At 48.1% G+C, this 16,955-nt stretch overlaps 2 protein-coding genes across 3 annotated transcripts in view; one reads left to right on the top strand and one right to left on the bottom strand.

Annotated features, from left to right (window-relative positions):
• The window catches only part of klf7a (Kruppel like factor 7a), a 30,000-nt gene extending 29,638 nt beyond the window's left edge, over positions 1 to 362 (bottom strand). The window contains exon 1 of the mRNA XM_074664775.1: positions 21 to 362. Within this exon, the coding sequence (XP_074520876.1) occupies positions 21 to 122 (102 nt within the window). The 5' untranslated portion in view covers positions 123 to 362. The remainder of the gene's footprint in view (positions 1 to 20) is intronic.
• LOC141786068 (putative methyltransferase DDB_G0268948) overlaps positions 1 to 16,955 on the top strand; it is a 52,638-nt gene that overhangs the window by 5,650 nt on the left and 30,033 nt on the right. The window contains exon 1 of one of the 2 annotated variants that reach the window (XM_074664776.1): positions 4,021 to 4,130. The exons of the other annotated variant lie outside the window; for it this stretch is intronic. The gene's annotated coding sequence lies outside the window, so the exon portion shown is untranslated. Of the gene's footprint in view, positions 1 to 4,020; positions 4,131 to 16,955 lie in introns of those variants that run through there. 2 annotated transcript variants of the gene reach the window in all.

The following is a 16,955-nucleotide window of genomic DNA, read 5'->3' as shown; positions in this document are numbered from 1 at the left end:
GAGGAAGTTGACACACATACCTGCTGCCAGTTTTCCTCCAGAGAAGGCATGGCGGAGAAGTAGCCGGTGTCGTGCACGAGCTGAAGTTCCTGAAAGATACTGTGGTTCGCCAAGACATCCATGCTGACGCTCGGTGCAGGGAAACACAAGAACGATCCACACACGAGAGAAAAAACGACTCCTTCCTTGGCTGTGTCACACCTCTACATCCACTTCTTTCATATTAGTCCAGAAGAGGAAGTCAAATGCGGTGTGTAGCGGCTGGAAACGTGGCGTTCAGGCTCCCCGTACCTGCGCGCATCATCGGACTCGGTGCGTAAAAGAGACTGGAGGTGATGGAGGCTCCATGCGTATCCGTGTTGCCAAACTAGACACTGATAGGAAGCCAAAGGAGGGGAGGGGCTTGCTAAACGAGGGGGGCGTCGTTTTGTTTGTCAATCAACTCCCCACTTTGTCCATTTAAGGCGAATGGGCGGGTGAGGTGTTACTTGAGAGGTGCTGGAGCAGAAAGGGGCGGGGCTAGGCAGATCGAAGGCGCGTTACTGGCTCCGGTGCAGCGTCACTCAAGCCGAATATGGGCTCGATAGGTGAGCTATTTATGGATGGGTATATTAGATTTGGATGAAGGTCTAAAAGGCTAGTCTGAGAGGAGAAGCTGAGGAGTAAACATCATGAGTTCACAAACAGGAGCTGGAAACACTACTAATAGGCTGCTGTGTTGTTGCATGGTGTAAATATTTAATTATAAAGGAGGAGATGTATCTGGAGGATGCTTTGTTATGAGTTCATGGCAGATTTATCAAACTTAACGGGGCGTCAATTGCATGTGGTGTCACTAGAGTGATATAGAAGATTCAGAGTTAATTCTTGCATGAAAGTTGCACAAAAATGCACTTTTTCACACACTCAAAATCTGGTGTGTTTTGGTTTTAAGACTTTTCTTGAAGTTGCAAAAGATTAGGAGTTGTTTCACATCCAAATTGATGCAAATTTTAATCCTAAAGAGACAATAACAGTCTTATTTTATCAACCCACCAGGATGAGCATCAGCCTCTGCACCTTTCCATGCACTCCGACCAAAGACAGTTGGAAAAAAAAAAAAGCAGCCCATGTGTGGGAAATGATAAATAAGAGGCCAAATCTTCCTCCATAAGTCTTGTTTGCTGGTGTGAGTAATGCCATGTATTTTCCTGCCCCCTGTGTAAGCCACCGAGACTGTACACTTCCATGCAGGCTCAACAGCATTCTGTCTCCGTCTAACACACACACACAGTTGTAGAGGTCTGTAATCTCATTACAGTGCTGGGGGAAAGGCTGGCCGAGGGCCCCGGCTTCACGATTTACACATGGCATTTTGGGAGGGAGCGCTCGGCTCAGGAGGACGATGAAGCTCCCGCTGACATTTATCCATTTGACACAACTCACTCTGTCTCCTTTTGCCTTTTTCCTCCCTTTTTCTCCCTCCTCCTTCCACTCTGTGCTCTCTATGTCTGCCGTCTCACCTATTCCTGCTGCTCTCCATCCATCCCTGATTGTCCCTGTAATCCTGCACCCCGCTGCTCCCGCACCACTAGAAAAACACACCACAGAGGACATAAACTCAAACACAGACGGCTGTCGTGTGCGCGGAGGTGGTCAGTCATGTGACAAGTGAACAGGAAGAAAACAACAATCTGGTTCGTCTGTCCTGTTTGGACGATTTCCACACGGCTGAGTGACGTGTAAAATATTCAGGAGATAAATCCTGTTATTTTTATGCATTGTTTATGTGCTCTTTGGATGAGCTTAAGTTAAAAATAAACACTGCGTTAAAGTGGAATGCTCCTTTAAAATCAACACAGGTGTGGAAAACAGGAAGGAGATTTAATCCCAGGATGTTGTGTCAGTGGATATCTGAGGGGAAAAGGGAAATAAGAGTGGGCTAATGTCGAGATCAGGCTGATGAGCAGCACAAAGAGCAGCGCCGAAGAAGAAAGAGGTGAAAAAAGACAAGGAGGTAAAATTGAGCTCTTCACTCCCGGGCCTCGTGCCCCCTTCTCTCCACACGAGAGGGGGGCCTCTGATGAGGTGTTGATTGCCTGTGGGCACAAGTGGTTTCTCCAAACACTCTAAAAGTGGCCTCTCCTCTGATTAGATTCAAGTGTTATGACGGCAAATAGGCCTCGACACTCCACCATACATTACAGCGCGGAGACGCACCTCGTGGCGAGGGGCTTTCATTAAAAAACGGTGTCTCGTAAAGACCCGGACGGACCCAAAGGTCATTTTGAGAAGAGCTCGAGCTGTGGTGGAGGTTTAATATCCAAAGCCATCAGCTGTTTCCATCGTGGCCTTGTTGGGTGGAAACAACGTGTTAAATTACTTCCAGCTGGCGGGGTAGCCTCCAAACAGAGATGGGGCACTGTGATAGCGGCGCTTTCGCCACAACAACCTGCAGTGTTTTCTCGAGAGGGCAGGAAACCGAGTGGATATAGGAGCATAAACACCACTCATGGGCATTCTGAGGACTTAGGAAGCACATTTGCTTGGATGTATCGTGCTTTATGCTTCAATTCGTTATCTTAGCTTCTTCGTTTTGTGCATCAGAGTTTCTGCGCTAACCCACAGCTGCAACGCCGTCCAACTTCTCAGAAACCGTAGTATCCTAAAAATCCACAGTCTGCAAAATTTGAAACGTCTGAAATGTAGGACAGCAGACACGTACAGCGACGCAGCTTGTGCATACACACACCCAGTCCCTCAAGCCCAGATTGACATCTGTCTGCAAATGTATGGATGCACACACACACACATGCACGCTGTGTGTGATGCACATGTCGATGCACAGGAACACAAACGAGACATGAATATTTAAGAGGCTTCAGTCTGTGTGTGTTCCATATATGTCACCATCAGTGTCTCAAGAGCTGGTTGGAGGGCAGGGGGCTGATGAGGAGTGTGTGTGTATGTGTGTGTGTGTGATAGTGGGCTCAAAGTGGCCATCTTCATATATCATGTAGCTCCTCCTTGCCAAGAGCGCCGCTTCTGTCAAGTGTGTGTGATGAGCACCCACAAGACCTCTCTGCTCTTCACCCCCTTATCGCTCCCTCGTTCTGTGCGTGTGTGTGTGTGTGTGAGTGTGTGTGTGTGCATCTGCTGTGTTGAGAAAGCAGGTCAGTGGGTTAGGTTGGGTTGTAAGTGTGTGTGTAGTTGGATGGAGGAGTCGTTTGAATCCCCTCAAAGTTTTCACTGTAAATTTACTAGAATCATCTTTTTTACAGAGAAAATCCTGACCCGTAAAAAATTAACGACCGTAAACCGTTAAATCTAATTGGCAGCTGCGGCTTTGACACCAGCCGTCAAATTCACGCATTCGGCTCGATATCTCCTCGCCGAGACGCAGCCACATGTAAAGGGTTAATGACACAACTGGTGCTGCCTCGCTTTCCACAACACTGCATGATGGGTAAATGACACCCCCTGCGGAGTTTGACGGTAGCTCGCAGCGGTCCGTCACCTCGTGTCCACTCTCAGCGGGACGCCTGGCACTTGTGATGTTCCGGGGATATGCACACAAAAACCACAAAGCAGCTAAGACTGAGGGGAAGTTGATGAAGAGCTGTCACGTGGAGGAAAGGGACGGTGGCTTCGGATTCAGAGGAAATCCAACCCCCCTACCTGGTTGTTTACCCACTGAGTGTGTAACGCGGTAATGTGGCTCCTGTGTGAGAACAAGCCTCACTTTATGGCAGATATGAGGTGGAAACAATCATGCGATACATTGCCCTCGTCCGTTGGGCTCGGCTCTTTTGTCGCGAGCTTCTGTTACAGAGCAATCTATAAGTACTTAGCTGCTAAGGAAATTAGCCGCTCCACCGGCTGGAGAATGGAGAAATCATTGTGGAGCCTGGTATGCTTCTGTGCGCCTGTGTAATTGTGTTTCCAACGAATGTGCTCGCAAAGTAGCGGCCTCCTCCTCCTCCGCCTCCTCTTCTCTTCCGTGCACCCCCTTCAACATGCAAGCGCCAGCTAGCCGCGCACCAGGGCCACGCCGGCACACCGCAGCCAACCTCATTACCGTGTGATTATGCGAAATCAGCAGAGAGGAGCCAGAGAATCAAAGCCGCCACTGGAGATGAGTGAGTTGTACAGTAAGTGTCCCTGCCCCGTTGGATTGGTGAGGGAAAGATTAGAGAACGGGCTCCCAGAGACTCACGGAGATCAAATTCTCGCTCTTAGTTTGCCTCCCTCTTGGGCGTCAAAATGAGTTTCAGTGATGAGGCAGATGTCGGGGTCTATCCTCCTGGTTGCTGTGGGGATCTGAGAGGAGCAGGTTTGGGTAAGCTGAGAAAATGAGGGAGATCCTCGCTATGATAGCCATAAAGAATTCTGGGAGCCCTGCAGAGAGGAGTGGGTTGAAACAGCGTCATTTATATTCAAGGACAGCTGCAGCCGAGGAGTGGGTATAAAATCGATGCAGGGGCTTTACCTCGTCTCATCCTCACTTTTTTTGTTCGTGCTGAAAAGACGGCTCTGCGCTCGCTGTTGCAGACCTCAAATTGTGGCTGAAATGATGTTTAGGGGAATTGCACAGAGGGATGATAAAATGGAAGGCCGGTTTGCACGCATTCATACACAAATAGGAGCACAGACACACACAGCAGCCATCAGTGCTGCGTGAGATAACAAGAGCATATTGAGGATGGCTGGAGGCTCGGAGAGACGGATAGGAGAAGGCGGATGAGTGAAAGAGTAAGAAAAGTGGTCACGCTCGGCTTCCTTTCGCCATGTAGCTGCCCTATCTCTCCACTGCACTGACCCTCTACACGACCAGCTCAGCGCCTTATCAGTGCTTTCCTCCACACCACGCTCTCTCCCTCCCTCTGGCGCCGCGCGGAACGTGACGCTTGGAAAACGTAACGCCAGATATAGGTTGAGTCATAGAGCGGCACTATCGCCACCCGACACGTAGCCCCGTCGGGCTGCAGTCATCAAGCGGTGCAAGGTGCGATTTGAAAGTGCAGATTGGACCCTTCCCTGAGGCGTGTATCGACATATGTTGGCACGGCACACACATGCACACACACACACTCTCTTTGAAAACACACAGTTATGAGCTCGCCTAAGTGAAGCCTTTAATTGAAGTGGTAGTTGCAGGTAAAGAGCTCATTTATATGCATTTCTTCAGCCTAAAGCCATTGCTTAACACACACACACATGCACACACACATGCACACACACATGCACACACACATGGGCACACAATGGCAACAATACTTATTGAAGCTGACGAGGGCCTTATCCGCTTAATCCAAATTTACATACACCACTTCCGTTTGGTATTTCAACAAAAGCATTAGCTCCCCCTCCCTCTGCCATGCAAATAACCCCAACATTGAGCTCATTGTCGGGACGGCGAGCGGAGGGGCTTCCTGTGCCACACAGCTAGGAGTGCAGAGGTGTAACCCAGCTTGATCGTAAGATGGTCGATTTGCAAAAGCGACAACACAAATGCAAAAGCCACAACACAACAAAAGTGCAGCCACAATAGAAGTTAAGAGGACAGTTTTTCTAACAGACACAGAAAAGTTGTGAAAGTAAGTCAGTGATTGTTTTCTTTTATAACCCTCAGCTATGATAAATATAGCTTTTATGCTAACGTTGTTGATTTATGAAGCTTAATATAAGATGATGTTTTCCTCCGGTAAATAAATAAAGTTTTATGAAGAAAATTACAAAGTGAGACCCCTACAAAGCCTTATTTATCATAGTTGAAGATAAAAAAGATAATCATTGACTTAATTTTGCAACTTTTCTATTTCTGTTGGGGTAACAAATCTCTTTTAACATCTGCTGTGGCTGTACTTCCGTTTTGTTGTAGGGCTTGCATTTGTTTTTGCCTTTTCATTCGTGTTTTTGCTTTTGCATTTGTGATGTTACTTTTGCATTCTTGTTGTGGGGTTTTCTTTGTTGTTTTTGGTCTTGTATTTGTGTTGTAGCTTTTGCATTCATGTTGTAGCTTTTGTGTTAGTATTTTAGCTTTGCATTTTTGTTGTAGGTTTTGCAATTGTATTGAAGCTTTTGCATTTTTGTTGTAGGCTTTTCATTAATGTTTTGCTCTTGCATTAGTATTGTAGCTTTTGCATTTGCGTTGTAACTTTTGCGTTAGTGTTGTAGGTCTTACTTTTGTGTTGTAGCTTTTGCATTCATGTTGTAGATTTTGCGTTAGTATAGTAGGTCTTGCATTTGTGTTGTAGCTTTTGCATTTGCGTTGTAGCTTTTGCGTTAGTGTTATAGGTCTTGTATCCTATTTTTGCTTTTGTATTTATCTTTTTGCTCTTGCATGAGATTTGCTGTTGCATTTGTGTTGTTGTTCATTCAAACCATCTGACACCCACCATCCACCGAATGATCAAATCAACAACACGTTGATCATCTCGTGTAAAGCGGCTTGCACAGGACACACATTGTCCCAATCAGTCTTTAACAAACGCACAGATCTTGGCATGAATAATTTGGAGTCCTCGTAGCCCTCCTCGGGACGTGCAGAGGGGGGTGTTGCAGAATCAATAGCCATAAGGAGCCTGGCTCCCGTTAGCCTTCAAGATCTACAGCCAAAGGACCCAGTCATCAAAAGTTAATGAGCTATTTAGATCATGCTGTTTCCTCTGCTCTCTGCTGAGAAAACACTGCTGGACCAGGGAGAACAGAGCCCCAGCCTGAGTGTGTATGTGTGTGTTTTATGTGTTTCCTATATATCTACAGAGGGAGATTGGCAGCTGAGAGAGAACAAAGCAGTTGAAATGGTTATCATGCGTGTGCAGTTGTTACTCGCATTGTTCGGGGCGAATGCCTGACACGGGTTGCAAACCTTTTCCAGACCAGTAATGCGAAAACAAAGCCTGTTTGTGACTCCTGAGTGCGAGGCTTTGCTGCACACTGCGAGTCCTCGGTGCTGTCCGGTGACACGGGTGCAGCACAGAATTTTTAGGAAGACTTTAAGAAAGAGAAGCTGGTGTGTTTGCATGGAGCAAACACTCTCTTCGAAGTCTCCTGGTGCCAGCAGGGCGGCCTTTTATTGCACATAACCATGATTTGATTCCACAATATACCATCTTCATTAGGCTCATTACTGCCGCTCTCACCTCCAGTTTGCTGCCACCTATTAAATTACAGCCATTCCACAGTCCTTTCCTTCTTCCTTTCATACTCCCTCAGCTCCTTTATGCCCTCTCCTCCTCATTCCCCATCTCTCTCCTGCTCCTCTTCCACCTGGACTCTGCTAACGATGCCTGAAACAGACCAACCAACATGTCACCGAGGACTCCTGCCAGGATCCCTCGCTGGCTGTTTCCCTGGCTGCTGGCCTTGTTAGCGAGACCACACATAAATGTAGTAGAAGAAGAAGTTACGGCTGTCTGAATTCCCTGCAGGACACTGGGAAGTTGCTAGGACCAGGGAAATGTGCGTATGTGCGGCAAGAGAAGACATGATCATTAAGAATTAACATTATTCCCACTGCGCCCGTTTCTGAAGACTTGGGGACTGAAACACGACCCAGCAGACTTATAAAATATATATAACTCAAAGTGGCGAGCGATTCACATCCCAAATGTAATGTGAGCTCAGCATCAGCGCTTTGGGAGTGAGGTGTGATGTGCAGAAAACTTTTCTGGCAGTGCTGCGACAAAACTTCGACCACCTTGCCAGTCAAACATCTCCGAGAGGAAGAATCAAACTGTGTGGAGCCAAGCGGGGCATTGATTTTCAGGATGTACCCAGTGGAAGATGTTTTATCTGTTGGGCTCTCCACGGATGCACATTAACCTCCAGCTGGCTTTGAAATACACCAAAAGCCCCTGAGGATTCACCCTCACCAGCGACGATAAATTGGTCAACCTTTACATCGTCCTGCCAGTCTGCTTCGTCTGTCCCTCCATCGTCTGTCAGCCGGCTTTGATGCCTTCCTCTTTCACCAGCGAGTTTCCCACAAAAACCAAATCCTGCAGCTTGAGAACGAGGCACCAGGGGTTCAGAGAGGAGAAGAGGTGGGGGATGAAGTTTGGCTTAACGTTGGGCTTGGAAACCTTTCAGGGTAAAACCTCTCAGAGAAGGCATGCTGATCAGATCGCTAGCTGAAGGTCATTATCTCTTTGTTGTGGGACCAAATCTGCAAATTGGACAGGATATAAAGTTCAGTGCAACCCTTTTCAAACCTCGCTTTGTTGGCCAAACTACAACTCGAATGACCTTATCAGTCTTTCTTTAGTTTCCCAGACTTTTCTCTGATTGTTCACTGCAGCTTTAAAAACAAAACATTGCAAATCTTGCGGCCTAATGGAGCTTAACCTGTTTCCTTCTGCAGCATGTTTAGATGTCCTGTGATAAAAGGCCTGACGACGAAGCCTGGTATTCTCTCAGGACGTTGCTCGGCACACCTGCGCTGCTGTTTTAATTTTGTCTGATTAGACCTCTGCTTCTTTTGAGGCCGGTACAGTGCTGCAGGGGACCAAACAGAAAGTCGGAGAGAGCCTGTACGGTGGGTTATGCTTCAAAACTAATAAGAGAGACAAAGATGGAGATGTCACTCAAGCTCAGTCTGCAAAGTCCCCAATCAGACGTTTTAAGTGAAAAGCCCCATGCGAGTAAACTGCCAATTTTGCAGCTGAATTTAACGTCCACTGCGGCCGACTGAAACCAGGAACAAAACCTTTTCAGGATGGCGCTCAGGCCCCACTAAGGGATGTTCATCGGTCACTGATGAGCGCTCTCCACAGGACTGAAGCAACAGCCTCTGAATTATTGAACACGGCGGCGTCCCTTAGGTGAGACGCCGCCGTGGAAGTCTTCAGTCTCCCCCCTTCTCCCTGACAAAGAGAAGAGACGGCTTGATGAAACATGGTGGGATGCTTACAAGCCATCCGTCACGGTACCTCCCCGCTCACACAGGGGCGGGATTGGATTTCCGGCCAGGGGGATTTGTCGCAATCGGGGGAGGGGAGTAATACTTCAGTGTGATGGTTTGATAAAGACAACCATGTTGTTTCCAGAACTTTCTGAATCCACATTTTATGCTCTTGTATGTCGACGACTTGCATCTTTATGCAGCACATATGCAGCCCGTCCATTTCCGCGTGTAAGCATCGGCGTTATTACATGCATGTGAGTAAGTTATGCATCCGAGCCCGGGAGTGCGATGCCCGACCCAGAGCACCAGCAGTAATACCATCAGAGCTCTCCCGCCGAGCACCTGTTTTATTACATTACATACCCCTGATCCTCAAGCTGCATATGAAACCTGATAACAAGCCGCAGTCTTTGATTTACCTGCCAAGGAGACCAGCTTTGGGCTCATGTTGTCGGTAAGAGCCGGCTCCTCTGAAATCAATTGCTAAATCTGCAGGCTAATGGTGCTGTGTGCTAGTGTTATTACATCAGATACTGTGGGCTTGTTGTGGAGGGTGAGGTCTTATCGTAGTTGCGGTGCTAATGCACAAAAACAAGGAGGGCGGTTTGAATTAAATGTCATGGTCTTTTATAAATGTAATGCAGGGAAAAGGAGCAGATTTTATGCTCTCTGCTACAGGTTCAGCTCAGATTAAGATTACACTCTCTGAGAGAAGACAGAAGAGTGTTGTGTTCAGAATCTCAGGTTTCACACTTGTGCATCTGAAGGCAGATGAGGACATTTGCAAGGGTTGAACTCTCCTTTGCTTCCGAGCAGACGAGGGAATAAGAGACAGGCTGTTATTCCTCACCCTCACGTCCCCAGACTCACCTGGTACAGGTCTTAAAAGGTGAACTGAGTGCACTTTTCTAGCTTTTACCTTGATGGAACACGACAACAGACGATGTGAAATAAAGGTCCCTGCAGAAACTGAGTCGAGGATGTTTGGGATCTTTCCTCACAGAAGCAGGCGTCTGTATTGTGCACACATTTCCTCCACATGCAAACACCTTTCCCTGCTCCCCCGTGCCTCCATGTCCCTTGTGTGCAGTTGCATCAGCAGCAGGGGCCTGTGCCTGTTGTCATGGTGTGAAACATCCCTGTAACCCCCAGCAGGTTTAACCAGCCCCCTCTGCCTCTGCAAAGCACCCCGCTACCTCGCCAGATGCTTTCCACAGGTGTTGTCAACACATGGAAGATACACGAGGAGGGAAACAAGCACAGGCAGACCTCCTCACACCCGATGGAGTGTGGCTTATGGATCCCCGCGACGGAGCGTGTATTTTCAGCTCCCCTACCTGCTGACTTCTGCAGGGCTTGCGTCACCGAATGCCTGGCAACTGCACCTGGCGTCATCATCGCGGCCCTCGGGAGGAATCATCCGAGCACAAACAGCGGCTGGAAACAGACACACCTGAAAAAAAGATTGCTTTGGTGGATTGAATCAGGGAAGGCAAACGGTTTACCAAGTCGAGATAAGGGTGAAATTGTGATCTCACAGGAACGATCTCTAACTTTATCCCCAGATCCAATGAATTTGCAGCAGAGGAAGCCAAAGCATGTCCTTTTTGTAAGTTGAGGCTTGTACTTGCTTGTGCTGCAGAAAGCCACCTGAATAACCAAAGAATGGAGGGTAAAGATTGCACGGTTTCAGAGCGACCCGCTAATGGTCAAAACGGGGGCCGTCTCCTTCCTGAATTGTTAATAGACCCTCTCAGAGGCCCTGATGGGTGAGATTGATTGGTACCAGGCTCGTAACAATGCAAGCCTCTCCAGTGCACTCAAACTCATTTACCTTTCACCGCCGGTTCCCTCTTTTGTCCAGCACGCCTTTATCTCCCCTGATCCTCAATAAGCCTTTATGTATTGTCTTTGAATATTAGAGCGCCGAAATTGAGTCCCAGCGTAGCATTCATCCCCGTAATCTCGCGAAGAAGAGTCACTCGGTTTGTGTGGAAATGGTCGATCATGGAGCGGGTGTACCTTCGATTCCTATCAGACAGTGCGCTCCGTGGAAAGATAACCAGATATGCAAGCGTGTGCTTTATTGTGCGGCGTTGTGCGTGATTTCAATCAGTAGATAACCATTGATGCTTGTGTGTGATTCTGCATGTTTTGGCATGTTGCAACCCCTCTTCTCATCTTGTCGACTCCACCTAAGCCTCCAGATTGCATTTTTTGACAAGCACCGATCATCCCTTCTCCTTTCCTGGCATCCAATACCAGACGAGACACTGGCTTCTGCCGGCACCGCCAAGATCTTATTAAACAGAAGGGGAGAGGGAAGTGGTGCTGAATGAAAATAAGCCAAAGAGGCTTCCCAGTGCAGTTGATTTCCATGAGAAGTCTCCAAAGTGATGCTCCTCTTCTCTCAAGGGGGGTCACATTTAAGAGAGGAGAAGGGAGAAAGAAAGAGGAGGAAAGAAAAGGAGGTGTGCTTGACAGTGAAATGCAGGCTAATGTGTTGTCAAGGCTGGAGATGGAGGAGATAAGATAGGACGCTTTGGCCGCGTTGTGAATGTGGGTTGCCAGGGAGCTTTCCGCGGTAATGTATGCATGCCGGAGATGGGAGCGGAAGGGGAAACATTATTCAAACACAGGTGAGGAAATGAAAACGGTCAGTAAGAAAAGGAGGAGTGTATCTCTTTGTCATATGTGCTTGATTTGTTCCACATGAGCAGGAAACTGAGCCAGAAAGCGTTGACTCGATGGTTCAACGTTCAAACTTCTAAAGCACAAAAACGAAGCTGGACAAAATCTTTCTTCACCGTCTCCTTCCATTTCTCCTTTCCTTTCCTCCTGCCTCTCAGGTGTGCTGAAGCCCGGGCCAATCTCCCCCCTCGCCATCCATCCACTTCATTCCCCATCTCCACTCTCCTCTCACTCCTTCCTCTCATCTCGCCTCCCTCCGCCCCCAGCCTCCTTCACTCTTACCTTTGCTATCTCATTTCTCCTTCTTCCCCTCTCTTTTGAAATGCCTGTTGCTGATCCATCAGGCTGCTACTAGAGCGTGCTCCCACTCGTTTCTCACAGTGAGTAAAGTCGGCCTCAGAGGAGGCAGCGGCGGCGGTGGCAGAGCTGGGAGGTAGCGTCTCCTCCAGTAGGGTACCAGCCAGTTATTAATTACTCCCCGATTCCTCATCTGTTCTCCGTCTGCGGAGAGAAGTAATTACGTCTCTCCCGTTTCTCTCCTCGTCGGCATCAGAAATGACGCGATAACCAGAAACCCAAATTACTCCCGCTGATGAGACAATCATTGAGCGAGAGGGAGCAGGCCGGAGATTTCTCAGCCCCACTGTGCTGCGCCCATCGGGGTAATGGCGCCTCGATTTGGTTCGGGATGCCTCCCCTTGCGCATTCGCTGGGCGTTTCCAATTTCCACCTCGCCAAACACTAGAAGATGGGTATGGGGAGATAGGCAGAATGAATTAAATGATTTTATTTCTTTTTTTTCCTCCCTTTGCTCCTTATAAGAGAGTGTAATCACGGGGCGGTCCCGGCTCCAATCAGCGGTTTGCAGCTGGAGAGGAGCGGTGATGGAAGAGGGACATTAGCACCGGATCCTCATCTGCCAGAGAAGACAGAGGGAAAGGAAGGGCGGAAAACAATCAAGGATGCTTTTTTTCCTTTCTTGTTTTCTTTTCTTTCTTTTCCTTTTTGAAAAAAGTGAAGGGAACCTGACATCAAAACACATCTTTAAGGTTAAATTGGATGAATTTCACTGATCTTATAGAGAAATGAGCAGGTGTTCAATAACTGTTGGTAAATTTCATGAATCGAGCAGTAATCAAACTGTTACACTTTCTTCAGTTTGACGCCCTGAACCGTGCTGCTCCTGCCAAAGCTCATGTAAACAGAAATGGCTTCATTTCCTTGCGCCGAGCCAGTTCCTTATATCCTGCGTGCTAGCTTTCTCCGGCACAGTTAGAAACATTTGTCACACTGTTGCTCTCCAGGTCGAGGCGTCTGCTGTGAAAAAGGTGCGCTGAATACGAGCTGGCGTACCTGAAAGGCAGGTGAATGTGACAAAGCTTGCAAATAGCATTTCTTAAAGGCAATGCCGCCGCTTTCATGCAATGTTTTGGTGTCAATCCATTCAGTTTCATCGGGTGTTTCGACAAGGAATTAGCTTTTTTTTCCTTGGACATCTCACAGAAGTCATGACTCAATCAAGCTGTTTTGTTGTAGTCTTTGTTTATGTTTTTTTAACACACTAAAAACCAGCTAACTGATCAGGATTTGTGCATCTAAGGCGTGAAACAAGCTCAATAAAAAGTGAGTAAAAGCTGCTTCTCCAGCTCTGTGTCAAAGCCAATGGAGACATCTCCCAGTGTTTCTCCCCTCCTCAGCTGTCAAAGTGCAGTTTAAACGGAGCAGAAGAAGCTTGTGCTGTTCTCTATATTGTATTTCAGTACCTGTCAAGTGCTTATTGATTGGCTGTGGTGGATTAGGACGGCTGTGTTGCTGCACAGAGCGTGTGAGCGTGCTGTGTATATATATTCCTGTATGAACGGGGGTCCATGTGTGCATGTGGAGGTCTCCAAAACCGACTAATCCTGCACACTCTGACTTCATCTCCTACGTCTTCTTCTCTTTCCCATCACCCCGCACGCTCGCTGTCTTCGACCTGGAATGATTTGGATCCTAATAGTCTTTTTACAGCTGCCGGCTAATGTTGCCATGGGGGGACGTAACAGGGGCCATAACGAGACAATCCCATCCCATATGCAGAGGATATGAGGGGGAATTTGTCTGCTTCAACAGTGACAGGAGCAATCTGTGCAGAGGGGCAGCTCCAGTGCAAAAAAAAGCTCAGTGTGTTCAGGATTATGGTGTAGGAGCCCATTGAAAGTCTAATGGACTAGTCACATCAAATAGACTCGGTGTGAGCATGCTCAGATGAGAACATGTGTGCACACACTCACACGCAGAAAGAGAAGCCATTACCACCGTGGGTTGGGCCATTACTCTCTGTCCGGTGCCAGTGTGAGTGTGTGTGTGTGAGTGTGTGTGTGTGTGTGTGAGGCCAAGCCATAATGTTTCCAGTCCCAGAGGGGTCTGAGTACAGTACGGCCCCTCTAAATAATTACCACAGGCCTCTTTATATAAGAACAGGGCCAGGCAATAAAGGGACTATGATATTGCATTGTGCATACCGCGCTGATATGAAGGCCGTGAATCGTGAGCGTGCACGCTTGTCAGGCGGCGATTAGAGTGTGGAGACCTGCAATGCAAACGTTTTCGTTTCACAACGAAACAAGGTTAGGCCTCAAACTTCTCTGTATGTGATTTTTGTCTGGTTTGACCTCGATGCTAAAAAAAAAAACATCCCTGCTTCATGTTTTGCAAGATTATTTCCTCCAACCTGCGTCTTGGGCCACTTTGCTTCTCCGTTTTCAGATGAGAGCATCCAGCCAGCTGTCGAGCAATCACTGATGAGGTCACACCAGATGTTTTAAAACTCGTCTTTCACCTCATTTAAGGAATAAACATTAGGGTAGAGAGGCGCTCCTTAAGGCTGTAGCATCTTAGTGAAATAAAGTTCGCTATGTGCGTGGGTGAGTTTTGGAAGCATGTGTCCCAAAAGTTAATTTCATGGCGAGGAGTGAAACAAGCTTCCAGGCCGATGAGCCACATAGGCTGTCTATCCTCCCATTCCTCCCCCGACCAGTCATAATCTGCGTAAGTCATCCTTGATTAACCCCTGCTGAATGACTCTAATTAGAGCCAATTAAGCCCGCGCAGAACGACACACTCACCATGCAGATGAACGCGCTGGAGAGGTGGAGAAGGATGGGATGGAGAGACGGAGCCGGGGTTGAAGTGGAGGTGTGGAGAGCCGGGATGATTGAGGGATAGAGGTGCTTGGGGCGTGGAGAGAGCCTGGATGGTGGAGGGGGAGAAATAATGAGGGGATGAAAGAGAAGAAGGCTGGGGAGGCTGTCGGCGAGTTGAGTGTGAAGACACTTGTGGGGCAGATGATGAAAATCAGGTTTAGGAGATTTACGAGGAACAGTGATCCACGTTGGGCCTCTCTTGGTGTATTTTCTCATTTTTAATTATAGTGTTTTACCCTCCGAACCCTTTACCCTCCATGTGTATCCATCCAGTCTGCCAGGCCTACCTACCAGATACCCTCGCCAGCCTCCCCCAGCCCTCCCCTGCTATCACCCAGCAGCAGGGGTGTGAAGGCCAGACTGAAGAGCCCACTCAGCCGGCCCAGTGATTGCCTCAGTCTATCATCAGCCAGAAGATTTCTATTATTGCAGATGGATGATTGGTCTGGCTAGCTGCCGGCCTGGCAAAGCAAGCTCATTTTAGAGCGGTTTGAAGTGCGAGCCCCACTGTACTGGAGCAATCGGGAGGGTGGCGGTTCTGAAAAGGAGGATTTTGGTGATTTGGTGTTGAAATAATGGAGCAGAAATGGCTGTAATGACACGGCCCGCAGACGCTCTGAGCATTATGCACAGAGGACGAGGTCGTTAGCGTGGACTGCCTCTATTTCCGACGGCAATTTGAACGCTAATGGTCGAGCGCTTTCCTGCTAAACAAATAGACGCCCCGCTCTTAGAACGGGGAGTTTGTTTACAGTTTGTACGGTGATGCCAAATCAACTCAACACCCCGTGACGGATTCAGTGCATCAACGATATCGCCACGCTCTCCCCCGCCGCTCAGTGAGACATCAGGACAATTTTCTAATTGGAAGAAAGGCGCTTCAATGAGACGGGGAATCTGATAAACAAGCCGGATAAATTCCCCCCGTTTTTGTCTGCTTATGTTTTGTGTGTTGGACTCTTTTGGGTTATTTCCAGCCCCTCACAAAAGACGCAGTATTCACCAGCGCTAAAGGGTTCCAGTTAGATACCAGCCTCGCTATCATATGACTATCATATGTCTGCCCCCTCTCCCTCGCTCCTTCTTGTTGTTGTTCTGCAGCAAATCAAATTACAACATCACATTTCAGCGATGAATATGACTTCTTCAAGGCCGTCACGCTCCAGCTTTGGCTGTACTTTACTGCCTGACCTCAGGTCAGTTTGGATCTGCTGTGGGAGCGCCGGACTCTGCGACCTGCAGCCCGAATCGATAGTCTTAAGGGAATTTGAAGTATCTGGCTACATGGCCTCTGCACTTGTGAGATTGGAGGAGTACAGAGGAAATGCAACCCAACATGGTTTTTGATGCAGTATTGATCTCTGCATCCAGGGCTTTACAGCGCTGTATTACCAAACAGGGAAACTTTAAACTGCCCTCCTTTATACTCTTGTGTATTTTGCTGCTCACTCGCTAAAATTAGCATCCTAACATTTCCCAGCTGCTTTGGAAGATTCAGTGCAGTTAGCGTTTTAATTAAGGGCTAAATCTGTGACTTTTATGATCATTTTCCAGCCAGACCCTCTCCTCTCACTTCCTCTCATCCTGCGCCGTCGCTTTGAACATCAGTGCATGTGTGGCTCCGTGGCTGCTGCTGTCACCCGCTAATGTCACCGGTAATGATGTGAACCTGCCTCCCCCCTCCACCTTGAAACGGCGTCACAGAGCCCAGGCCTCAATCATTTCACTTAGCAAAACAAAGTGCGACAGCGACAACTGTGAACCAGCCAAGAGAGGGAAGCAGCGTCGCTTTCGTCTGCAAATCATTCCGCTAACACCTTTGAAGCGGTGACATGCCCCTGGAAAATGTAGCGAGAAGCTCCCGGTTTGGGGGATGAAAAAGGAGTCGGCTTCTTGTCAACTTATGACCTCTATACGGGGGAGATCAGTTGGGGTTTGGGCCAGCTGCCACTCCAGACACTGCTGCAGCGGCGTTTGATAATCGGCGCTGAGAGTTTCTCCTTCCTTTGACTGAACTGAGCTGAAGAGAAAGGGGAAGTAAACAGAGTGGAGATGAACTCCAGTGAACTGAACTTAACTCAAACAGAAGTGAATCACATCAAGACATCAGGAGGAGTCTTCATCTCTGCCTCGGCAAAGTGGATTAAGGGGACATGGATCCACCTCTGAAGGACGGTTGACCCTGCTTCTCC

Source organism: Halichoeres trimaculatus, unplaced genomic scaffold (genome assembly GCF_033239565.1).
Source record: "Halichoeres trimaculatus isolate MK-OKI-2021-1 unplaced genomic scaffold, fHalTri1.1 fHalTri1_scaffold_24, whole genome shotgun sequence".
In the NCBI taxonomy this organism is placed as follows: Eukaryota; Metazoa; Chordata; class Actinopteri; order Labriformes; family Labridae; genus Halichoeres; species Halichoeres trimaculatus.
This window is presented reverse-complemented; position numbering and strand designations above follow the sequence as displayed.